A 26,486-nucleotide genomic window follows, 5' to 3' on the forward strand; every position below is an offset into this window, starting at 1 on the left:
CATGCAGGATAAGGATCCCCCTGCTCTAATGATGGGGTTCTCCCTCTGGGATGGTGATCCCCCTGACCGGGATCCCCCACCCCATGAAGGGTGCCCCCCAGGATAAGGATCTCTCTGCCTCAACGATGCGGTGACTTCCCTGGGGTTGAAGATCCCGTGCTCCCATTATAGCGTGTTCCCCACGCCCCCCACGGTAATGGGGTCTCTCTGGGATGGGGATCTCCTGCCCCCGACGATGGGGTGACCCCCCGCGCTCCCAGGAGGCGCTGGGGCTCCCAGTGGCCAGTGCTGGGTGCGCCTCACCGCGATCCCAGCCCCGCGCCGCCAGGCTCACTCCACCCCCATGCTGGGGGGGTCTCCCTCCCCCGGGATCCCCTGCCCCCTCCCCCGGCACGGGGATATCCCCTGCCCCTCCCGGCGGGCCGCGGGCTGCCCAATGGAGGCGGAGGTGCTGTGCGGACTGCGGGCGGGGTGGGGGCGCCGCAGAGCCGCGGCCGGCCCGGGGACTGGCGCACTCGGCGGGGAGCCGGAGGCAGAGGCGGGCGCAGGCAGCGGCGCCGGGGCCGGGACTCTGGCAGGCAGCGGCTGGGATGAGGCGGGGGGGCGGCTGTGGGGGCAGATAGCGTCCCGCGGGGAAGCGGCCGAGTGGGGCTCGGAGCAGAGGCGGGGGCCGCCCGGCAGCGCCATGGCGGCGCAGTGCGACCCGCTGAGCGGCTACCTGCCGCAGCCGCTCTCCGACCCGGGCTCCAACAGCGAGCGGAGCGCCGACTCCCCGCTGCCCGGCTCCGAGGAGGACTCGGCCGGCCCGCGGCCCCTGCGCAGCCCCGAGTGGGGCGAGGAGCGATTCCGGGTGGACAGGAAGAAACTGGAGGCCATGCTGCAAGGTGAGCGGGGTGCGCGGGGGAGCCCCTGGGCCGGGGCCGGCGCTGGGGCCGCGGGGGGGGAGCGCTGTCTCCCGCTGCCGGGCTCGCGGGGCGAAGGGGCGGGGGCTGGCGGTGCTTGTGGCGCTGGGGGAGCCGCGTCCCCGCAGTGGGCTCCAGCGGGTCCCCCTGGCGAGCGGCGGCTGCTCTCTCCCCTGGCGGGGGGTGCCCAGCCGCTGTCCCGGGGCCTGCCCCTCTTGCTGGGAAGGGCTGACTCCAGCTGTGGACTCGCCTCTGCCTCCGCAGGGCCCCCCAGGAGCCGGGGCACTTGCTGTTTGACCCCGGGGTAGGGGGCGTAGCATAGCTGCTCCTGCTGGGGTGTTCCAGGTTCTGCGCTTCTCCTCAAAGCGGCCCCTCAGAGACCGCGTCAGGAGCGGTCCCCAGAGAGAACACTTGAAATATCCTGGCTCTGACTCTTACTCCCCACCCCCTCCCCGTTCCTGTTCCCTAGCCCTTCCAATCCCAGATGTGGATCAACTCGCTGCTGTCTGCAGATGTCAGAGCTTGCAAACCGAGCTCCTCTTGGGGTGGGAAGGGATTCTTTCATAAAGCGGTGGAGACTGAGCTCTAGTGTTTTCATCCGACCCTCTTGCAAAATTAATCTTGAGTTACCCTCAGTTCGTAAAAATCTCAGTTACTATTAATACAGGTGTCAACTTCTGCCCCTAACATCACTTCGCAGCTCTGTGGTTTCACCAGCAGCATCCTAACTGTAAACGCTATTAGCATTACTGGTATTGAAATAAAGCCTTGCTCTACGGTGAAAACTGTAAAAGAGGTTGTAATAGGTTTCAAGATAATCTTGAATGTCCTGGGCTACTGGAAATACTTTAAAAAAACAAAAACGAGCTTTATGCTCATCTAAAGCATTTCAGATTTTTCAGGAATAGGACAGTGTTTTGCTACTTAGCAAAGTGAGCTTTCAAAAAATGGAAGGGTTCAGAATTGCAAGAAAACATTCCATTTCTGGAGTTTTTTTGAATATCAGAGTCATTTAAATAATGACTATATTCTAAGTTGATCTATATATTTTTCTAATATTTTTCTGTTTTAGTAGGAGTATTGCAGTGTAGTTTTTTGAACTGTTATCCATACCATATCACTAAAATAATACATCTAATAGTAAAAAGAAAAGGAGTACTTGTGGCACCTTAGAGACTAACCAATTTATTTGAGCATAAGCTTTCGTGAGCTACAGCTCACTTCATCGGATGCAGTGAGCTGTAGCTTATGCTCAAATAAATTGGCTAGTCTCTAAGGTGCCACAAGTACTCCTTTTCTTTTTGCAAATACAGACTAACACAGCTGTTACTCTGAAACCTGTCATTATGCAAAGCACATCTAATAGTGTAGTGCTCTTAAGGCAAATGATTTAGAGTTTATTTTAGGTGAAAAAATCTTAATAACTTATTAGATACACATGAATAGTAATGTTTGATAATGTGTGTTTTTGGGTTAGGATTTGTTATACATTTGTCTGTATTGTTTCTTGTGATGAAATCTCTTGCATTTTGTTCCACCATGTTTTGAATTATGTCACTCTCTGTGAAAGTTAAGTAAAAAGGTTTTGAAAAAGTATTAACATAAATAGAAAATATTGTTTTAAAGGTGGATGTAACACCAGGTGGGGTATCCTTCACAGTTGTGTAATTTATTTAGCTTTTCTAATACCTTTTACTCTATTCCAGTGAGAATGGAGCTGAGTTGCAAACTGTTACCTTTAAAATTTCAGTGAGGATAAAGCATATTTGAATTGAATGAGAGCGATTATGGAACTTTTTAAAAGTGCCATTTTATTTTCTTAAATGTTTAGAATGACACATGATAGTTGATCTAGCTTTTTTTTTTTTTTTATGGAGAGGAGGAACTGGAGTACATTATTAGCATGCATTTAATATGGCCTCTACAAGCCACATAATTTTATGGCCACTTATAATTGTGTGATGTATAAATACTGTATACTTGACTGCTAAGGCTGCATTTTTCAAAAATCATAACAGGAGACTGATAGCTGTTCATCATTTATGTATTATTTCACAAATGAAAATATTTGCTTTTGTGCATGAGAGCAGTCATTCTAAATCTGTAAACATAGTGCTTTTTATTACCTTCTGAATTACTTGGAAGTGCACTCAGTAACTTAAAGCAATGTTAGAAATTGTAATCTGACAACAGGAAAACAAAATGGAAGAACAAAATCTGGTCCCATAATTCATATTCTCTGAATATGATAGTTTATAATCAATGTAATTGGAACTTTGTAATTTCAAATAATTAATTGAAGTTGGAAAAATGGTAGAGATTGAGGATGAGATAAGGAAGAAATGAATTCCAAGTAAATGCACAATTTTTTTGGATATGTTTTGGAGAAAACATTTTATTTTAGCTAGAGTTATGCCAGTAGTGAACCAAGTCCTAAAAATAAAAGGTGTGGGTTTTTTTGTTTTTGCTTTTTAAAGAATCTGTCAGCTAAAATTGTTCAGTTAATTTCCTGAAAATGTTTTACTCATCATGACTGTCATGGAACTTCTGTTTAAATTTTTTAAGACCAGTGGTGGTGGTCCAAAGCGGGGGGAGAGGATGCTGGATGAAGTAACTAGGTAAACTGGATTGTCTGCCCAAAAACTGTGGTATGACTTGCTGATTGTAATGTTTGGAATTTGTTTCAAATGAGATTCTCTCTCTTGGGGGTAGGTTAATCTTTAACCAGTTAATATTTTGTTACTAGTAGAGAAATCTCATTATGTAATAAAGAGTGCAGAGAAGCATACAGTTTTTGTTGTAACTAACTGCATTAATTCTAAACTAACGCTCATCAAAGATGTCTTAAAACTAAATTTTGTAAATTGCACATAGACACTCAAAAGAGGAGGTATTCGTGAAGAAAGGTCACAAGTTAAAAGTGCTATTGGAAAATTGAAGGTTTTCTTCACTTTTCCTCCACCAGTAAAATAAACTTCCATTACCTCATCCCATAGCCTGTGTCTTTCTACTGCCTGAGGTGGTAAGTGTGGGAGGGTAAAACAAACCTCATAGACAGAATCCAGACTGACTATATAGCTGTGTCATCCAGTGGTTAATGCATATGTATAACTTAAGAGAAAAAATTGTGATATTGTATGTTATTTCAGCCTAGGATGCACGTGCCATAGAGTGTTTAAATTGTATCCCCCACACAGCAGTGTATTGAACAATAGTATTTTGAATTCACAGGAACAAGATTTTTTTTTAATGTAAAAACTCTGACTTCCATCATATTGAATTAATTTCCAGTAAATTGGTATTGTTGCAGGAAAAAAATAGATGACTTAGGAAATGGAATAAAGAGACAAGAATAATAAATTAGTCTTTTTCCATCAGAGATGGAAGATTGGTAAAATTAAGTTTGTTGGAAAAATTCTGGAAAGATGCTATGGAATAAAGTTACATCTTAAATTGACAGTTTATACTCACAGCGCTTCCACCGAAGTATCTCAAAGAGCCTAACAGACAGGAACAAAATCTCTTGACCCTGCTGGATGCTGCTATGCTCCTTTTATAGATGATTAAGTTAAACACAGACAGTGACTTTGCCATAGTGCCCCAGCAAGTCAACGGTAGAGCTGGGAATAATACCTAGAAATCTATGTTCACATGACTATGATCCAGCTTCTAGACAATATTGAATAGCCTTTATTTTTTTATTTTATTTTTTTTTTGTATTGGAGATGACCATCCAGTGAAAGTATAAACTTTAACTTACCAGGGTTCCTAATGGTCTTTGGAACAGAACTACTCTAATGCCTTAGAAATACACCAATAGGAACATATTAAATAGCTCATATGGTCAGATTTCCTTTTTGTTATGTCCAGTGTTATTGCTTGGTACTCCTAATGATGATATACATTTAGTGAAACTCTATTTTGTATGCATACTTTACTATATACTCTATATAGCATAGTGTACAGATTTTTTTTATGTTGACAATTTTTCAGTGTAGATCTGTGAACAAATCTCATTAGACAGATTATTTTTGCAGAAAGGAAGCAGGAGTCAAACAGTATATCAATGATTCTTTCAGCAGTGACATATTGGAAGAAAATCTTTCATAATACATTTGATGTTGCTGTTGTAAACTAAATCTTAGTGAACACTCAATTAAATTAATATTTTGGAATGATTTTCATTATAATTTTTGTGTGCCTATCATCATAACAGCTGGGCACTACAAAAGATTAAATTTATAGAAAGCTGTCCAAAAAGTGTAGTCTGAATAAGGCAGCAGCTATGAATAGATCTACAGACAAGATGGCCTTAATATTAAACAAATAAATAAAAACAAAACTCAAACAAACCCCAACATACATTAATAGATTAGGTGTCTTACTCATTTTTTAATACGATGACTGGTATAATGTGCTTTCTATGTCATACCTCAAAATAGGTTTTGAATGTTGTACACCTGTGCATGGTATATAGCAATGGTTCTTAACCTTTCCAGTCTACTGTACCTCTTTCAGGAGTCTAATTTGTCTTGCGTTACCCCCAAGTTTCATCTTGCTTAAAAACTACTTGCTTACAAAATTAGACAAAAATACAAAAGCGTCACAGCACACTATTACTGAAAAATTGCTTACTTTCTCATTTTTACCATATAATTATAAAAAAAATCAATTGGAATATAAATATTATACTTACATTTCAGTGTATAGTATCTAGAGCAGTATAAACAAGTCATTGTCAGTATGAAATGTAGTTTGTACTGACTTCACTAGTGCTTTTTATGTAGTCTGGCATAAAACGAGGCAAATATCTAGATGAGTTATTGTACCCCCTGCAAGACCTCTAAGTACCCCCAGGGGTACACATACCCCTGGTTGAGAACCATTGGCATATAGTATATACATATTTTGTATATTTATGATGTGTCTGACACTGTAGTATTACAGTAGTAAAACTTTACATTTTTAAAGAAGTATACAAGGGAAATTCTGTAGATATCATAATGCTACTTCTTTTTCCTTATCCTCTCTTGCAGTGTGGGAAAATATTAGAATGTGTCTCTGTCAAGACATCCCATTTACCACCTTCTTTAAAAAACAAAACGCAAGCAAGCAAAAATACCTAAACACACCAAAAACTAGACCCTCTCATGTTTAAGGTCTCACCTTTGGGCCACAGTCCTACTTGACGGAACTCCTCTTTGATCCAATAGATACTCACTTTTTAATATGCACCTTGTTGTCAACAGTGTTGTTGAAACAGTTCAGAAGTACTTTACGTCTGGATAGGCCACTGTTTGGTGCATTGCCTTGTACTCATGTACAGAAAAGGCAGAATACTGTAGCTTTGAACCCTGAAGCCCCTAGAAATTTGCCATTGGTCCACTTGGGTTTGCTTGCAATAGAACACTGTGTTGAGGTATAACGTGATTTGAGGTAGTTGAGGTTCTTTGAGTTGGTCCCCATGGCCAGTTAGTATAATGTTGAATATGACTTGTCCCTGTCTATGCTGCTGATTCCCCAAGACTGTGGTCTATCTTGATTAATTTTCAAAAAGGCAATCCTTATTTGACTGTATACAGACTTTGTAAAAAGTAATTGATAAGGCATTATTGACTGACTGATTTTTAGGCATCGATGATAACATGTCATTCAGAATTAATATGAAATGTCTTTTCAAATCTCTCAAATAATTGTTGGTAATTTTGCATAGCTTTTTTTTCATTCTCCTCCCTCTTTCCAAATTCCCAGTGGGCACAGTTTTTCTTCTTAGATCCTCTCATCTGATTACTTATCCTCTGGCTGATTGGCGGAGTGTGTGTTGCCTGCAAGAATGAATGCTCACAAACTGGGAATACCTTTCTCCAGAGTAAATATCAGTCTTTTCTGACTGGGGTAAGGCAAAAACTTTAATAGTGATGTAGCTCTAATATTTTCAACAGTTCATCTTAATAAAGTTGCTTCTAAGTTAGTGTCTAATGATCATATTTCTTTTGCATTTTGAATTAATATTTTACTGAAAATAAAATGCCTGAGACTGCTTTGTTCAGAATTTATGCTGGTGGATGATTGTGTCTGATATACTTCTGCAATAATTCAAACAAGGCCTGGTTATTCTGTATTTGATCATTTCCATATTTGTTTTTGATTCTCAAATTATCTTTCATGCAAAGCTTTCAGTAATTGGATAAGGAAAATACACTCTTTTCAGTAATTATACAAACAGGTATGAAAGTTTTCTTCTCATACTACCCACAGTCTTATAACAGAGTCTGGTTCTGATGCCAGGGTAATACTGAATTCTCTGTTAATAAATTTTCCCTTTACCATTTTGATTTTATTGATTTTTTCTGTGATACTTTAAGTTTGGCTGTCTGGAATATTGAATGCCCGAGAGAACAAAGACTAGGACTACAAAAATCCCAGCAAAGCTGTGTTGATGCTCAGCCTTTATGCTTTAATACAGTGGTTCTCGAACTTTTTTTTTTCACGGGCCACTTGAAAATTGCTGAGGGTCTCGGCGGACCACTTAATGATCTTTCCAAATGCTGTTTGTACCATTAGCTAACTATTGTAAAGTGCTATATAAAAAAACCCTTAATAATAATTAACGTTTTTTTGTTCTACAAATAAAAGCACACAACTCATATTTTAATATCAGTAGTCTTACCTGTCTAATGCGGTAGATGTGCCCTCTCTCCCCCACCGCAGCAGCCTCTGAGCTGGGGCTGGGAAGGAGGGGGGGTCTCTACCCTGCCACAGCAGCCGCAGAGCTGAGGCTGGGAAGGAGGGCCATCTCCCCGGCAGCTGCAGCCCTGGAGCTGGGGAAAGTTGCCTCTTTCTCTGGCTGCTGCAGCCCTGCACACCCCAAATTCCCACCACCCCCTTTTCTCACCCCACTGTCCCCTCCCATTACCTTCTATTTCCCCCAAGGCCACCACCTCACCTTATATGTGCGTCTTCTCCAACGTCCAAACACCTTGTTAGTGGAGCCACGCCTGCGCAACCACATGAATGAAGCTTGTGGACCACTGGTGGTCCATGGACCACAGTTTGAGAACCTCTGCTTTAACACAATCATGGTTTACAGCAGAAGAGTATTCATCCAAGACCTGAGTTTAGTAGTTCGTGTGCTAGGTAGGTGCTTTGTTGGACAATCAAACTCGAGTAGTGGGTGCCAGATTTTATAGGTCATAGTACTTGTAGAGCTGGCAAATTGTATAGTATCTATAAATGTATATTGTAAAAGCTGGATTTAAATTGTGCAATAAAAATGATTATTAAAAATTTCTTTTTAGTATTTTTCATTTGGAAGTGAACTCTTTTAAGGTAAGGTGCAAAGATGCTTCAGTGATTGGCAAAGATAGAAATTTATCCCATAAACCAATGAGAATCTTAAGAAAAATGTATAATAATGATAGGTATCTGCTACCTAGAATATGCTGTATAAAGGAACATTTTTGCCATCCTTTGATATAAAGAAAGGTGTACTATGTTAGTAATTTCAGTCATGGGCAGTTAGAATTTGACTGACTTAATGTTGTGACATTTGAAATGTCAAATATACAAGTGTTGAGGGCAGGCGTGCAGAGCAGAAGGCTCAGTCTTCCCTGTAATAGTCTTTGCTAGTGAGAACCTCACACTGACTCATTAAGAAGAATAAAATTCAAGATACTATCTCTCTTTGTAGAGGCTTAACAAGTTCTTCTACTAAAACCTCTCACTCTTGTAGTTTTTACTTTCCAATGCATAAAAAGTATTCTGGATAAAGACATAGTAGTGTGGTAACTGGAACCTTTCTAAAAGCATTTACTTTTGGTGTTAACATACATGTGGCCAAAAAGGTTTTAAATATTTTTCTAGCTTTCAAATCCCAAATGGGCTGACTAGACTTTTCTATAAAATAAAATATAAAATAAAATAAAATAAATTTTATATATATGAAACAATTTTTGGTGACTTGTAGTTTAAAAATGTTCTTGCATTCCGTTAACAATTGTAATAATATCACTTTCTCTAGTTTCTCTGTTTTTTAAGTAGTACAACAGGCTATCATGGTTTGGCATGAACTGCTGAGTTAAGTATTGCTGGCTTGCACATTCCTTTTGGTTATATTATAATCTTTACCTCCATTGGAAAATATGCCCTGTTTTGAGTACTTATTTCAGGCTCTTTGGCTTTGTGCCTGTCTGCTGTTTAGCAATGAAGCATACTTGTTCCTTATTTTCAGATCTTTGTGTAGTAGAATTATTTGTGAAGTGAGTCTTAACTGTAGTGAAACATCCACTTTAAATGCTTGACCATAGAAAATAGTGATGGGCATGCTCTGTACCTCTAAATATCATATGTGAAATATTTTAATTTATTAAAAATAGTTTCTAGCTCTCAATATGTGAGAGTCATAATTAATATGCTGTCTAAAGTCTGAGTGCGTCGCATTCAGTTAATTGATGTAGTATCAGGAATGTGATTATATGTGTGATTAAATGTGCAAACTTAAAGGGTGGCTTCTTTGAGAAGTAGCCTTCCTTTTCAAAGTTTCCCACCTCCTGTGTGTAAGCCATGGAGTTATGAACATTTGTAGTGGACAAAACTACTAGATTGTGTTGAAACAGCTGAATGAGTTGAAAGGGGAGATGTATATTTATAAGTTTCATAGAACAGAATGAACTAGAATGCAGTAATTACTTTGATTTTGATCCCTATGTACAGTTATTTTAGTGGGATAATGAACTTCTTATATGCAGTGTGACATCTGGATCAGGGCCCTTACAGGCCCTGGACTGAAAGTCCATTGAACTCAGCAGCAATCTTTACGTTGGCTTCAATGGGTTTTGGATCAGGCCCTTAAACACTTGGCTAGTTTCTTGAAGTCTGAAATATATTATATAAAAGTAGCATTCCTTCCATGTTAGGTCTGATAGTAATGCCCAGGTGTTAATTTTTCTAGTTTAGATCAAGATGACCATTTTACATGGGGTTAATAAAATGACCAGATACAGTGCTGCATTGATTTGCATAACTGATTTATCTGAAGCGGGTCTGATTTACCAATGATCTTGTTTTCATTTGGAAAGAATGTCAGTATAGAATGTTTTCCCCAATAATGTGTTCTAAAAACTCTTCTGTTTGGGTTTTATACTGAGGCTTCGCTGGAATTGCAGGAGGTATTATTTTGTAAAGACAGAAGTAAGTAATCAACAGCAGTACCTTCTTTTATTTTAAACGTAACATGCTTATTCACTTGGCAATGGAGTATAGTGGAACTTCGGCCTTAGACACCACTGTTCAACTTAAAACAACAACAACAGGGGAATCTCTAAAAAGTGACTGTCATCATCACAGCTCTAGTGTGATAACACCTGCTTGCTGATGTGATCTTAATAGATCCCTAAATGCACAGGGAACTGGCCATGATGGTAGCAGTAGTGCTGTGACTGTCACCTTTTTCATCCTTCCTGTGAAGGATCTGAGTATTCAGCCAGCATTGTGGTGCCAGATTGACCAACAATGCTTATGTTAGGGTTGTCAACTTTTAAAAATAATCCTGGTGTGTGTGTCCATGTGTATGTAGAAAGAGTCAGGCCTGGTGAGTAGGTCGCAAGGGAATGTAGAGGTGTCTATCTCTTAGTCAGTGTAGGAGGCTGGAGGTGGGTGAGTGGGATTGGATGTTGCTTACCTTAGAGTGTTTAAGTGAGGAATGGGATGTTGGGCTGGAAAAGAGAATCAGCTATGCGCTTTCGTGGCCCAATAGCAGCACTGCACACTCATGACCATGGTGCTCTTGGTCTCTGTGATGATAGCAGCAGAGAACAGCTATTCCTACAGAAGACTTGTGAAAATAGATTATGTATGTATAATGTATATTATCCAGTTTTCTATATGCTGAGTTGGTTCTCAAGTGGTACATACGATGTAAAATACATGAAGTTGTTGGTTACATGTTTTAGAAATTGGTATGTGTACACATTAGATTTTTTTTGGTTCTTGGACTTTTGCACACCAGGGCTCCTGGTTCCTGAGAATCTTGAAATACAGGTGCTTACATAATAGTTCCCCATGTCACTTCTGACTTGGGAAGTGGAGTGGATGAGCCTCTCACATCAGGTTTTTGGTCTCTTTTGTCCCATTGGATGGTCAGGAATTACTCCTTACCTGACAATGGAAGTGCCAGTGCAGATCATGGGAAAAATCCCACTAATGCCTTTTAAGTGTGCACTTGGAGTGCAGGTGTATAATTGGCTCAGCTGAGGAGCGCACACTTCATGGAGGAACTGGTGCAATACTTAAAACAAAAATACCTCTTAAAATAAACTAAGTCATAACACTGAACTTGCTTAAGTTTGTGAATGTAAAAGGGGGTAAATTTAAAATCATAAACTCAGGGTTTGCCAACTTTTAACGTGGAAAAATGTTTTATTAATTTAAAATTTTAAAAGTTCCTATATTAAACATAACTTTGCAATGCATGTGCAACCTGGCATTCTCTAGTCTTGTACATTTTATTTTTGTAGCTTGAGGTTTTAGAGTTAAGCAAGAAAAATGTTATGCATCTAGAGACTGTGCGGTGTTGCTGGGTTTAGCGTTGATTTGGGGTCACTACCTTTTGTGTTTTCTAACTTTGATTTTAACCATGTTCAGTGGCCTAAGTTAGGTCAAAAATACTTGATGAGCTTGTAGGCAGCAAGAATATAGTGCAAGTAAAAATTTCACTTCATAGCCTGAACCAATACTATTGGGTTGTCATATTACAGTACAGTATGAGAGTTGGTGCCTGTCCCCAGAGCAATTTGAAACATCTGCTAGGATCTTGCTGAAGACTTGGTTTGTTTCTCCTACCTTAAAAATGCTGGTAAAATATAAACAGTTAACTTCTTGCATTCTTTAAACATCAGTGTTGATATTTTTTGTGTCATTTCAAAGAGCAGCTTTTTAGCTTTGAAGTGATGTGTATCAACCTTGCAGTGAAATTTGGGAATATGGGATACTGATTTTTATTGGAAATGCAGTCTAGCAAGGATAGGTTAGTGGCCTGGGAGTCAGAGCCAGCCAGGAAACCCAGGCGTGCCACTGACTTGCTACGATATGATCTTGAGCAGGTCACTTCGTCTCCCACCCTTTGTCTGTCTTGCGTGTTCAGGATGTCAGCTCTTCTGGGTGAGGTTTCTCTTACCATGTGTCTGTATTGTGCCTGGCACAATGTAGCCCTGATCTCTAGGTGCTGCTGTAATACAAGTAAAAAGTTGAATGTATGATTACTGAAAAATGATTGGATTTGGTTGAAGATCTTTCTTTTGAAAAATAACCACTCAGCTGTGGATACTAGGTTTGCATGCAAGATTCTCATACATTTAAGAGAAAACCCTCTGTTCATTTAAGCAAGTATCAAGCCTCAATTTCTCTCTTAGCTTTTTGCCTGCTGGGAACACGTGTAGACATAAGCTAACCATGAGCCTTCCATTTTCCCTTTGCTAAGCTTCTTTACAGATGAGGCCTTGGAGTCTTCATGAAGTCTCATTTCACTTTCCCATTAAGAGGATATGATAGAATGTCTATAAGAATTGTGTTCTATGAAAAGTACGTAATAATCAGCACACTTTCATTCGTCAGTAGGGCCCTACCAAATTCGTGGCCGTGAAAAAAACATCATGGACCACGAAATCTGGTCTCCCCCTGTGAAATCTGGTCTTTTGTGTGCTCTTACCCTATACTATACAGATTTTACGGGGGAGACCAGTGTTTCTCGAATTGGGGGTCCTGACCTAAAAGGAAGTTGCAGGGGGGTCGCAAGGTTATTTTAGGGGGGTCACAGTATTGCCATCCTTACTACTATGCTGCTTTCAGAGCTGGGTGGCTGGAGAGCGGCAGCTGTTGGCCGGGCACCCAGCTCTGAAGTCAGCGCCCCACCAGCAGCAGTGCAGAGGTAATGGTGGCAATACCATATCATGTATTCAGAGCTGGGCGGCCGGAGAGTTGTGGCTGCTGCCTGAGGGCCCAGCTCCGCAGGCAACAGTACAGAACTAAGGGTGGCAATACTATACCATGCCATCCTTACTTCTGTGCTGCTGCTGGTGGCGGCTCTGCCTTCAGAGCTGGGCTCCCGGCCAGCAGCTGCCACTCTCCAATTGCCCAGCTCTGAAGGCAGAGCCGCTGACAGCTGCAGCGCAGAAGAAAGGGTAGTCACTGTTCCCTCTAAGCTGTGCGCGTGTGCGCGCGCACAGAGATCCGAAACACCGCATGCACAAAAATTTGCACAGAAGAAATTTTTTGCGTGCACGGCCTGTCAAAAATTAGAGGGAACATTGGTAGCAGTACCACAGTACCCCCTACGATAACCTTGTGACCCCATCCCCACAACTTCTTTTGCGCTCAGGACTCCTACAGTTACAACACAGTGAAATTTCAGATTTAAATAACTGAAATCACAAAATTTATGACTTTTTAAAAATCCTGTGACTGTGAAATTGACCAAAATGGGCCATGAATTTGGTAGGGCCCTATTCATCAGATTACAGTGTGTAGATATTGAAGGTTCTGTTTCTAGTTCTGTTGATTTTTTTTTTTACAGTATTTTTCATCACAAATAGATTTTGTGTGTGTATGCTTCAAATTTTTTTCTAAGAAGTTAGTGGGTATCTGCTGAAGTATGCCTTTAGTTGTACTGTAAAATGTATCATCCTGTGAAGCTAACCCTAATTTTTCCTTCATGACCATTATAAAGTTGTGTGGAGGGGTTTATTCTAAGTGCCAAAATGGAGTGGAGCTTTTTAAAAATAACTTCTTTGCTTTTTTTAAAATGATAGTGAAATGACTGGACTGATGGTATTAGGAAAAGTTCTTTTCCATTTTTAAAACATTTAAGTAAGTATTAATTTGAGTAAACATGTAAGCATAACAGCTAATTCTTTTACCATCCCTTAATTCCCCTGTATAAAAATTTGATCTATCTGCTCTTCATAGCAACAAGGTGACTGGCAAAAGATGGCAAAAGGTACCCTTTTATGCAGATTTATGTTGCAGATTCTCTGTGCTGCCTGCTTGGTGGAGCAGGGAATCAGGGAACTGGATTCACCCTGGATTCAGCTGGTTAAATTTTGTCGTTGGAAGGTAGTGATGATTTTTACTTTTTTTTTAAGGAGGGCTTCAATTAACACTTGAAAAAACAAGGATTGTTTAAACATGTCATCTGAGATTAAAGGTGATTCTAGTACCTCTGGAATTGAGAAGTGTGCCAGATAGATCTGGGCTGAATTAGATAGCATTTGAGTAGGTAGGTACAGAGCACAAAATGAAATCAGTAAATAGAACTGGTTCTGAAACTCCTCTTTTGGTTTAAAATACCCTGTTTAGATGGACTGTAACAGAGTCCAGTAAAATCTTTCAGAAATAATGAAACTGTCAAAGATCCAGGTTGGGCTACTTAATTTTTTGTCATGTTAGCTTTCTACTGTATAGAGATTTAGGGTTTATCTTTATTGTCTACTGTATCTGTAGTGAAGTTTAAGATTGTTACTCCAAAGTTAATATTAATACATATTTCCATAGTTTATTTTAAAAAAGACTTAATTGTCATATTCTTCTTCATAATTTAGAGTAGTGTTGCTTCAATATTGCTAAATATTTACATTTTTTAAATTGTGTTAACCAAGTGTCTTTAGGATTGTCTGCTGTGAACCACAGTTGATGGCATAATCTAACCTGTGTTCCCTCACTCTCTAATAACATTATGTGAATGGGAGGCTTTGATTATATCTGTTTTTACTGGCTGTATTCTGTTTACAGTGTGTGTGTATATATTTGTGGCAGTTGAACATAGGAAATTTGGAAAGTTAAGGCCAACAGTCTTAAGAAATGTAAAAAGTGAAATCCTTAGTTTCTAAATAAAACTAATATTAGGTCAATTAAGTGGTTCATTGAAGCATTTTAATGTTATGGAAAACTTTAGTAGACTGAGATTTATTCTGAAGATACTGCTCCTGACCTGTACGCTAAGGTAATTGAGATGCCTGATGGAGCATAAACTGGTACTCTGCAAAACTGTTTGCAAAATAGATGCCATAAGCCATTTCAGATCTACAGTGTGAATAGAATATTTGCATTCTAATACAAAACTATAATAAATAAATTAAAATTAATGGTTTTACAAAAACCTAGTCTTCTGAGAGAGTGCATATGTCCTCTTTTTGGCTGCTGTTTCCCCACCCCTCCACACCATTGAGCTTTCAGGAAAACCATGTGATTGCTCCTTTCTAATGCCAAATGAGTGCCTTTAGGTTGGCAGTTCATAGCCCCGGCACCTCTGGGCTTGCTGCATCAGGTCTGAATGTAAAAAAAATTGCTTGAGTCGGACACCTGATTGCTTGAGCCCGGACACCTCTTTCATTACAAATTAAGCACTGCTCCAAATGTTTGGAAAGCTGAGGTTATAATAAAGCCATGTGGCTGCAACACCTTCTGTTCCTTTCAGCCACTTTAAAACATGTAAACATTATTTATATTAATTATGTTCTAGGACAAAGAAAACTTGTTCATATTTCATCTGTGAAGGTGACGGTTTTAATGTTATGGGGTGTAGTGTGGTCTAGTGGTTATAAGGTTGGATGCTAATCAATTCAGTTAGATGCTTGTCTAAAAAATCTGCTCTAGGCATTAGTTTGGGGAAGTTCTGTGGCCTGTGTTATACAGGAGGTCAGGCTAGATGATAGTGTTCCCTTCTGGCCTTGGAATCTATGAATGAACGAACTGGAAATCAAGTTGAGTTATTTTTCCAACTTGCTGTCTAATCATGGATGAAAAATGCTCTAAGGATAAAATATTTGTTGTTTTTGTTAAATATTTTGTGGGTGTGTATGTTTGTAATTAGTGCTGTTTAAAGTGTCTGGCTATAGGAATTTTGGATATAGAGCAAAGATTTGTAAACACTTTTATGTGGCAGAGAGAATCCCAATAAATAGCTTTTCTGGTAAACTGTAAATACAATACGTGTGGGTACACTTTTTTCTTGGAAAAATTTTCTTTAGCAGTATATGTAAATAATAGATAAGAGAGAATCTGTTCTTAATCAGGTCCATGTGCAGAAACATTGAGTGAACTTTACAAAATCTTTACGGCTTGGTAAACAAACCTCTGAAATATGAATATACACATGCAGAACTTTTTTTTGGAATTTTTGTTGTGAACACTGAAATATAACAACTGTAGAGCCTATAGAGAGTGAGTGTGTGTGCGCGCATGTATATCTGGGTAACTGAAATTTTGGAATGTCATAAACAGTTTAACATATGAGGGTTTATTTCTAGGTCCCTTAGCAACAGCCAGCAAATGCTATTTTTTGGACTAAGGTGTTTAATTTAAAACACACACACACACACACACACACACACACACACACACACACACACACACACACACACACACACACACACACACACACACACTTTGGTGACATCCCTAGATAATTGAATGATTTCTTGGCAGAAATGGGAAGTTATTCCAGTGTTTGAAACATAAGGGATCATTTAAGTTTAAAACTATGAAAAGTGAGGTCAGCTTATTGTAAATGTTTAAATATAATCAGAATACTTTATTAAACAATACTTTTAACATACCTTTACAATTATTCGCTGTTCTTGAAAATATGTGTCGAAGCACTTAAAGCCATACATCTATCCTGTCAAATATTATAGTGAGTATTGCTTTCTTGTGAGAGATTTAACACCAGAAAGATCCACATAAAGTGGCGATGGCAATTCGAGTACACCTATTCGATGAGTTCCCCTTTGGAGATGTGTTTAAATATTGGTATATATGCCCAAGGTGAAACTTATTCTAATTGACCTTGTCTACACTAAAAAAATGTACTGTGCTAAAATTGTTCCTCTCAGTTGATGCATGTCCATCTTGGGTCCACACACAAGCATGGCAGAATGTGAACTCTTCGGGGTCTGGTCTTTTCATTTTTATTTTGTGGGTGCAAAGCATAGCACAATAGGATCCAGATCAACAGTCTGGGCCTTCTGATACTACTGTATTAGAAATAACAATTTGTTTGAGGAGAAGCTGAGTAATGTGTCTAAAAAGAAATGTACACAAGTGAGACATTTTGACGTTTTGAGTTGACAGAATGACTGTTTTGTTAGCAGAACAACCATACAAAAACAGAAACGCCACACAAATATAAATTCTTGCTAAACTTTAAAACATAATTGGAAGCTGCTTTTCCTGTAAAGTGGTTAGACTTGGCTCTACTTTCCAGCCAGGCTTGTGTATCCAATGGAGAGTTCCTATGAGCTTTGTGCTTAGACCAGGGGTCTCAAACTCAAATGACCACGAGGTCCACATGAGGACTAGTGCATTGGCCTGAGGGCTACATCACTGACAACCCCCACTTGCTGCTCCCGGCCCCGCCTCCACTCCACCCCTTCCATGAGGCCCCACCCCTGCCCTGCCCCTTCCCACCCCCACCCTGCCCCCATTCCAACCCTTTCCCCGAAGTCTAGTAAAGACCCACCAAATCGACTGCAGATGGCTCTTCAGTTGACCCCTGTACTCTTCACCCGAAGAGAAGCGTAAGGTAAGTCGGTGGGAGATTTTCTCCCGTTGACCCCCCGCGGTAACTCGAGCTAAGGTACGTCGACTCAAGCAACATAGCTGGAGTTGCATAGTGTAGATCGACTTACCGCAATAGTGTAGACATAACCAGAGACCCAGGAGGACCTTCCGCTGAGTATGCAGTTGTATGAGGACATGAACCTTTCTAGTCACATCCCCAGTGTGTAAAGTAGTGGAGCCCTAATATTCTGTTGCTGGTATGCAAAATGAGCCATCTGAGAAATGGTTCCTTCCTGCCTTCTTCCTGTTCCTGAAATAAACTTCAGGAGGTTCTTGCCTTCTGTACAGAGTGAGGGGCTGTGTGTTCCACACTACCCTGCCCTGTGAGGGAAATATCCTGAGTCACAGGTCTGCCAATTCACCATTTTTTGTGAATGGGTAGCATCTGCATCCTCCCCACCCATGGGCATCCTTTGATTTCTCATACTGGCAGGGTAGGCAGGGAGGGGGGAAATGTAACGTGGTAAGCACTACACTAGCCCAATGCAGCAGAACTTCTTCCTCTTCTGTATCAGCATTGGACTAGGAATTCTTGAGATGGAAGAGCTTTCTTTTCTCCCAGCCTCTAGTCGTCTTTCTCTGCACAGGCCAGAGAGTTGAGGAACAGGGAGAGAAGACTAAGGTTTTGGAGAAGGAGAGGAAAGACGGAAAGGAGAGAGGACAGGAGGTAAGGGCAAGAGAACAGACCCATGGGTAAACTGAGTAGGGAGACCCAGCCTGGAGGCTGAACATATTATTTCAGAAAGGAGCCCCAATCAGGATTTTGGGGCTGATTCATAGTTCTCTTCCACTCCTTTTGCACCATTCAGAGGAGTAAAGGGGCAAAAACCACTGGCAAATTCTCCAGTGGGTGTAGAGCTGGCATAGCTGCTCCTATGTCTCCTTCCCCACAGTCCGAATGCAGGGGGTGGGGACTTGGCGGGAGCACATGGTATTCCAGCTGTCCCCAGCTGGCATACAGTCTCTGTGTCAGGGGTCTCAAACTCCTGGCCTGTGGGCCATCTGCCGCCCGCTAACCTCCCCAATGTAGCCCGTGGAGCTCCAGCAGTTTTGGGGCCGGGTCTCTACCTTGGCCCCACCTGCCGCCCCTGGGCACTCCTTCCCCCCCCACCCACCCACCAGAGGCCCCGGGAGTGCAGCAGAGCTAAGCAGCATCTGCCTGCTCTCTCCAGTGGCTGCTGGCCCCTCCCTGCGGCCCCAAGGCGGGGCTGTGCCTCCGCGCTGCCGCGGCCCCAAGCACCCCGGGGCCAATGGGAAGGTGTGGAGGCGGTGCCTGGGGGGAGCAGCATGCGGAGGCCCCCCACCCAAGTTGGGAGCCTCAGGTAGGCGCCACACCTCCGACCCCCCTCCCAGAGCTAAGCACTGAGCTAGGCTCAAGTAAAACTAGTTGAATTCCTATTTTGTTCTCTGTGGGGCTCCCACAGTCTGCCAAGGAAGCAGGTGTGGAGCAGCCAGAATTACTTTTTGCTCTCTCCTCTCATACAGCAGGTGGCCAGCGGGGAGCTATTAAGTGGGGGGGGGGGGGAGGGGTAGCAGGGAAGGGACCATCGCTGATTAGAACTGATGCAGGGGAAGCAGTGGGAGGGCAGCTGAGGTGGGGGTGCTCCTCTCTTCCTCTCATAGTGATGGAACTGATGGTGGCACTTCGGTCCTGGCTCCAGTAATACATTCCCAATTCCTAATCCAGTGCAAATTTTCTTCTTAAGACATCTGCCCTGGAGATCTGCAGTTTACAGCCCCTCAGCTGTGGGTTGCACATGACTGATTTACATCTTTGCAACTGCTCATGTTTGGCTTGGAAATGCTTTTCTGCAAGGCTTGGAGAGAATCATCACATCTGAAAACCAACAGAAGAGGGTAACAAAAAGATAGACCCTTTATTTGCATATTTTGGAGAATTCCATAACATTTCAATTTGAGGACATAGTTTAAGCACAATTATTTCAGCTCCTGTGAAAGTGGGAGTGAATATCCAACAGAATATATGGCATTGTTGCCATCCTAACCTTACCATTAAAAGGCAGGGCTGTGAGAATTCATCTGCTTGTGCACTGAAAGCTATTTTGATCATAGGAAGACTGTTAGACTCTCCTTAAAATCATTTCCCCTTCCATCTGATCTTAGCAATAATAATAATAATATGGTAGTAATACCAAACTCTAGTGCTTTTAGTCAGTAGATCTCACATCACTTCACAAAGGTCAGTAGTATTATCCCCCTTTTAATTTAAGTTCATTTTAGTACATTTTCATTTTAATAAGCAAAGGCTCCCTGGTTAACTTTTTGACATGCTAGATCGTCTAAACTTACACTGTATCAAGAGTTTATAGACCATTAACTAAAGCTAAAGTAAAACATTTTAGTAATTAGAGCCTTCATACTAGCACAAGCTTTCATTAAAGTTGGTGAGAACTTTCATTGTAACATTCGATTTTCAAATGCAGTTAGCATGTGGAAGAATTCTCCTTTGGGGTGAATCTCTTTGTGATAGGACTTGGTCAAGAACTTTGGGGGGAAATCTCTTCAAACTGTTTGTAGGTATGACTGAGTTAAAGGATACTAAGTACAGTGTAACTGACTATATCATGCCTTGAAGCTCCATCTTTGTAACTCCTGCAATATCTTTATGGCGACTCCTGTATAGTACCCAAAACACAGGCCTACCCCACTTAATGGTGTTTCTGGGTTATGGAGTGCTTGGCTTAAATTTTTCTGCTAGCTATCTGCATAACGCAAAAACACTGTACTTTAAAAACTGTAAAACCTACCCAGAAGGGGGATTTCTGGCCATTAAAACAGAACAGAAAACTGTGTTCACCCATCCTCATCACATCTCTGCCAACAAATCAGGAGGCTTATCAACCCCAAGAACTCAATATCCAGGGTTTAATAAGCAGTTATGTCTGTACTTTGCATTATTCTTATCCTTCTCCAATATTATAATGGAGAAGGAAGAGATGCTCTTAGAATGCTATCTCAGAAAATAGCACTGAATTAGATCACATCTAATACATGGTCCTCCAAGGATTCCAAGAGCTAGTTCTTGTAGAACAAGTATCTTTTGTGTCTAAGAAGTGGTATACCTATTCTCATCATAGTATGTGTATAATAAAAGTACTAGCTTATCTTTAAAAAATGCTTAAGTATTGACGTTTCTGGTTGTCTCCTGACTCCCGTGCTAGTCAATGTATAGTTTTCTAAACCCTAAAATATTTTCCTCTCCAAATATTGTACGTGCTTAAAACAACATTCTGTAACTGAACACCTTTGAAACATAAGCTTTAGAAACAGGTATTTGTGGTGTAAGATGACAAAACTGTATCAAGACTATCATAGGGGATTCCTTAGAACAGCAACTTCAATTGGAGGCTCTTTGATTCAGTTTGTCTACATAGAATTTCATGGATATGTTCAGTTTTTGTTTACACACAGTCTACCCTTTTTCAGTTACAGTTGTTTGCACCACAAAAATCTATAGTTCATGTTATGTGGGACATTTTGAAGTCCATTAAGCTGTAATTGAAATGGAAGGTTAGGAACCTTTTCTGAAAAGCTTATTTTTGCTTCAGTGCTTTGTATATCCTTGCTTTGGATGGCTACAAGTAAAGATGGTCAGAATGTGTTTAGTTTATTTCTGTTACATTAATACTTTGCTGAGTAAATGTTGTCAACGTGACATCAGAACCATTTTTAAAGGTTCAATCAGAACTCGTTAGTGTGTTCCACTTCTGAATTCGTAGCAGATCTTTCGACCCACCTTTGTGAATACTGAACGAGTCTTTGCCGTCTCTGCTAAGAAGGCTACTGTTCTGAAATCTTGCATGCTGTGGGCTGGAGCTTTATAGTCTTCTGCTCTTGGGGGATTCTTGGAGCATGTAGGATTTGAAGACACTGGCTGATACAGCAAAGGTAGTTGGACCTGTTCAGAACCTATGATCAGAGACGGCATTTGGGCCCTGTGAAACTAGCAGTCAAGAGGACCACTCCCAATTTGTGGGACAATCCTAGATTTAACATAACTGTGAGGACTACTGGTATCTGAGGGTATTAATCATCATTAGGCTAGCCTTTGCCTGTGTTAGACAAAGGTAACAGAGGACTGATCAATTTCCATTGGCTGGCCCTCTTCTTTCTCCTGTCCTTGAGTGTGGGAATGCAATTGTGGGGTTGGGAGGCAGGGTAGAAAGAATTTGTGCAGAACAACAGTCAAGGAGAGGAACTTAGATTGTAAGGAGAAGAGTCTGAGAGGGTAGGGTCCTCCTGCAGAGAATACTAGAATCCTAAAGCTGGCCCAGCTTGTGATGACCTTGATTTCGGGGGACTTGGTGGAAGCCTGAGAGGAAGTGTCAGGGAGATTTTTTTTTTTTTAAATTTACAAAAATTGAATAATGACACCCACCTTGGATGTTCTGGTTGGCTAGCTGTGCTGGGAATGGAGTTACTACTGTTACAGAGCTAGTTTAGGCTTTCACTCTATACAAAGCAGAAGTTTTAAGTCTGGGTGGGGGGCGGGGTGTGGTTAAGAATTCCCCTGTATGGATTTCAGACTAACAAGAAAAGTAGTACAGAATGGCAATGTAATTTGAAAAGAAGGGTAGCATGAAGATGCAGTACATCTACTTTTCCTGAAATAAGCCTCATCCTTTTTAGTGATTTTTTTTTTTTTTTTTTTAATATACCACTGCTTTGAAAAGGGAACAAACATGAAATGATGAAACAGGAAGGTTTGATAGAGAGTGAAAACAAAAGGCAAATCATACCCAGATCTGAGAAACAAATACTTAAGGAAGTTCAGAGAAAAAAAACTTAAAAATGCAGTAACAAAGCCAACAACTAAATAATATTTAGGGAGACAGTAACCAAACCCAAACAAATAAGATATGAATGGATATGAATATAAAGTCTAATTCAAACTCTAGTCTGTCAGGTGAAATATAAAAGTGTTCCTTACCATCTGTAGCCAGTAAAGATCCCATGAGACTTCCGCCTCAAAAATTCTGAAATTCTAACTACATACACTTTACCTTTGTTATTGATTTGGATATGGTATCTTTTTTCTTTTTGGCCAAAGATATTTAATGATGCTATGTGGTTGAATAATTGCTGTGTTCCAGTGTGGATCTGGCTACTTTCCAGTGATGGATGAAGTAATTCCTGCATTTAGGCCCCAATCCAGCACACATGTACGCATGTAAATAGTACTCCTGGGGGAATTCTGCGCCACTGCACATGCACAGAATTTATGTCCCCCACAAATTTCTCTGCTTCCCCCCAGAAGAATGATTTTCTGACAGGGCAGCAAAGGGAAACCACGAACGGTCATGTGACCCTCCCCAGCAGTATGTTTCAGGTGCCCAGGGCAGCCAGCAGAGAGGTAAATCACTGTGGGGCAGGGTCGGGACTGGGGAAAACCCAGCTGGTGTCTCCTTCCCTGCGCCGGGCTCAGCTGCTAGTCCCGGCTGGGCTGCAGGGGACAAGCCTTCCTCTTCCTCTGCGTGACATCCAGGGCCATGGCAGACCCACCCCCAGATTTTTCCCCTGGCTGTAGGAAGCTCTGCAAACTCTGCATTGGCACAAGGGTCTATTAATGAGGAGAGCTCCATGCAGGACATGGGGGTCTTACCCCATATGTGTGCTTACATGGTGATTTTATATGTATGCAAAAATGCACATATTTTAAAATTTTAACTCTGTAGTATTATAGGTTATTGTATTACTCATATCTGATTGTAGCTTGGTTGTAATTAAGCAACTGGTAAACTACTGTAAATATTGTCTAATGTTAGATGTGGTTCTGCTTCTGGGGTTTTCTATGTACTAAATATCAATACGATTATTCTGAATAGGTTACATATTTGATATGGTCCTGCAGCAAAAGCACATAATTTATAAACAAAAAGGTAAAAACCTGAGGTGTCTATAATGAAGTGTCTCAGCAGAAGGTTTTTTTGAGGTAGTGTGACAGACTTCAGTTAACCTTTTAAAGTGAGAGAACTTCCAGAAGTGATAATTCTGTATTTAAAAAGCTGATTTGAGCCAGTGACATATTTTCAATAAGTACTGCACCCTTAGGATGTTTACAGAAACTTGCACATTATTTTCCAGATACTCTCATTGCCCCTTCAGTCTCCTCTTCTCTTGTATTGTGAGTGATCACAGATGAGGCAACACTGCCAAGCAGATTCTGTATTATTCTTAAATTAGTGAAGACACAGTTGGTTAACAGTTCGTAACTGTAATGAACCGTGTGTCATTTTTTCTGTTTACCTGCATTTTCTTGTGATTTTTGTTTTCAGAGGTGAAGTGGTGTGGACATTAGGCATTTTAAACTCCCAGACCAATGTGATCTGCCTTTTAAGGTGACACAGGGATGGAAGAGAAAATGTCATTCTGATTCTTGCATTGTCTCAGTGTTAGCAGAGCTAATCTCTCACAAGGCTGCAGTTTTTGGCCTTGTACCTGAACAACACCTCATTCTTTGGCTCTGGACATACTGGTTTCCAAGACCAGATATGAACATAAAAATGGTCACACTTGATCAGACCTCATGTCCATCTAGTCAAGCATCCTGTCTCTGGCAGTGGCCAGTACCAAGTACTTCAGAGGAAAGAGCTAAAATAATCCTGTAGTTGGTAAATGTGGGATAATCTCGCCCCAGATTAAGTCTCATCCTCATAGCTAATAGCAAGTGGTTTAAGTCCTGAAGCATGAAGATGCCTTCCAAATTTTTTGTCATTATGGTAACTTTCAAACCTGAGTTCTTTTTTCTCCTTGTATTTGAGATATTGTCTGCCTAGATGGGTATGTTTTTACAATAGTTTTGGGAAATTAGATTCACTTTTCAAAGACTGATGACATAAATCAAATAGGTGTTCCCTCACTCTCACAGATCTTGGGAGACAGGCCAGTCCTTGCTTACAAAAGCCCCCCAACCTGAAGCAAATACTCACCAGCAACCACACAACAAAAACAGTAACCCAGGAACCTATGCTTGCAACAAAGCCCATTGCCAACTCTGTCCACATATCTATTCAGAGGACACCATCACAGGACCTAATCACATCAGCCACATTTTCAGAGGCTTGTTCACCTGCACATCTGCCAATGTGATATATGCCATCATGTGCCAGCAATGCTCCTCTGCCATATACATTGGCCAGACTGGACAGTCTCTATGTAAAAGAATAAATGGACACAAATCAGACGTCTAGAATTATAACATTCAAAAACCAGTCGGAGAACACTTCAATCTCCCCGGTCACTCGATTACAGACCTAAAAGTTGCAATATTACAACAAAAAAACTTCAAAAACAGACTCCAACAAGAGACTGCTGAATTGGAATTAATTTGCAATCTGGACACCATTAAATTAGGCTTGACTAAAGACTGTGAGTGGATGTGTCATTACACAAAGTAAAACTATTTCCCTAGGCTTATTCCCCCCACCCGCCCCCCACCGTTACTCTCACCTTCTTGTCAGCTGTTGGAAATGGGCCATCCTGATTATCACTACAAAAGATTTTTTTCTCCTGCTGATAATAGCTCACCTTAATTGATCACTCTTGTTATAGTGTGTATGGCAACATCCATTTTTTCATGTTCTCTGTGTATATATGTATCTTCCTACTATATTTTCCACTGCATGCATCCGATGAAGTGGGTTTTAGCCAACGAAAGCTTATACTCACATAAATGTGTTAGTTTCTAAGGTGCCATAAGTACTCCTCGTTCTAGACTAGTAATTTCCTTGCCCATTTTCAGAGACTGTTGTTGATTCTTGTGTACCTGGTCAATGAAAACATGGTTTCTAGCTGTTGGTAGTCAACTGATGCCAAGCTTTTTCTGCTGGAACGGCACTTCTGCCTTTGCAACCTTCTGGAAAACAGTTTATTGTGAATATTTTTCTCTTTCTTCACTCTTTCCCCAAAGATAGATGTGGTCTTACTCTCTGTAAGTTACTTATAATGGTAGTATCTCCTCCTCGATTATATATAAATATATATTTTAAAATGGCCATGGCAGAAATCTTAAGAGCTGGCAGTGAGTCAATCAGAGTTACAATTAACTAAAACAGCTCTGACCATGTATGTGAAATTAACTGATTTTTCTGAAGAATGTAAATTGCGAGCAACGTTGTATGGCAAACTCCATAGCGGTAAAAAGCAGTTTTTGGCTTGTGTCATTGGGTCACTGACATTCCTTCCAAATTAATATACTGTAATTTCTATGTCTCTTGGAGAAAGCAGGCTTTTTTGACAGTGGGATTGTGCAGGCATGAAACATATGGAGGATATTTACCAGGGCATGATATTTTGCAGGAAATTTAACATATACTGCATGTCAGGTCACATGTTCTACACTGTCTAAAGTTCTGAAACATGATTTAAAATTCTCTCTCTAATTGGTCGTCAGCTTTTCTATTGGAATGCCTTCTTGTGATAATTAATATTTGCATTAATATTAATAAATAATTAATGTGTTCTATCTTTAAGTTGTATTAGTACTGTATAACCCTTGATGGCATGCAACCCTTACACTGAGTAGTGCATCACTTTGCAAGTGTCCTGTTGATATCAATGAACTTTGAGGAGTAAGGTAATACTCATCATGAGTAAGGGTGGCAGAATGTGATTCTTAGTGACTTTAGTTGGAGTTTTCTGCTTTAGCACAGTGTTTTTGTTTTACTGTGTGTCTTTAACTATACCTTTAGCACACAGCTTTATAGATTTTTGTCTATAGTGGGAAATTACATAAAACATGTCAACATGTTTTTAACATAAGACATGACAGTCGTTGTCTACTCTGCATGTTTAACATGTCAACTAGTCATCATTAATTCTAGGACCCACTCTATGGTTCAGCTGACATGTTGACCATTGACCAGCTGACATGTTAAACATAAACATCTTTGTCTGAGGAATGATGTGTTTAAAATTGGTGTTATAAATTCATGCTCTTATGCGATAAAATTT

General features: G+C 40.7%; 1 protein-coding gene across 1 annotated transcript in view; it reads left to right on the forward strand.

The window, feature by feature from the left end:
* The first annotated feature begins 521 nt into the window (after window positions 1–521).
* BICC1 (BicC family RNA binding protein 1) overlaps window positions 522–26,486 on the forward strand; it is a 226,618-nt gene continuing 200,653 nt past the window's right edge. Inside the window, exon 1 of the mRNA XM_037904912.2 lies at window positions 522–884. Coding sequence (XP_037760840.1) covers window positions 686–884 — 199 coding nt within the window. The 5' untranslated portion in view covers window positions 522–685. The remainder of the gene's footprint in view (window positions 885–26,486) is intronic.

The sequence above is a fragment of the Chelonia mydas genome, chromosome 7 (assembly GCF_015237465.2).
Source record: "Chelonia mydas isolate rCheMyd1 chromosome 7, rCheMyd1.pri.v2, whole genome shotgun sequence".
NCBI lineage: Eukaryota > Metazoa > Chordata > Testudines > Cheloniidae > Chelonia > Chelonia mydas.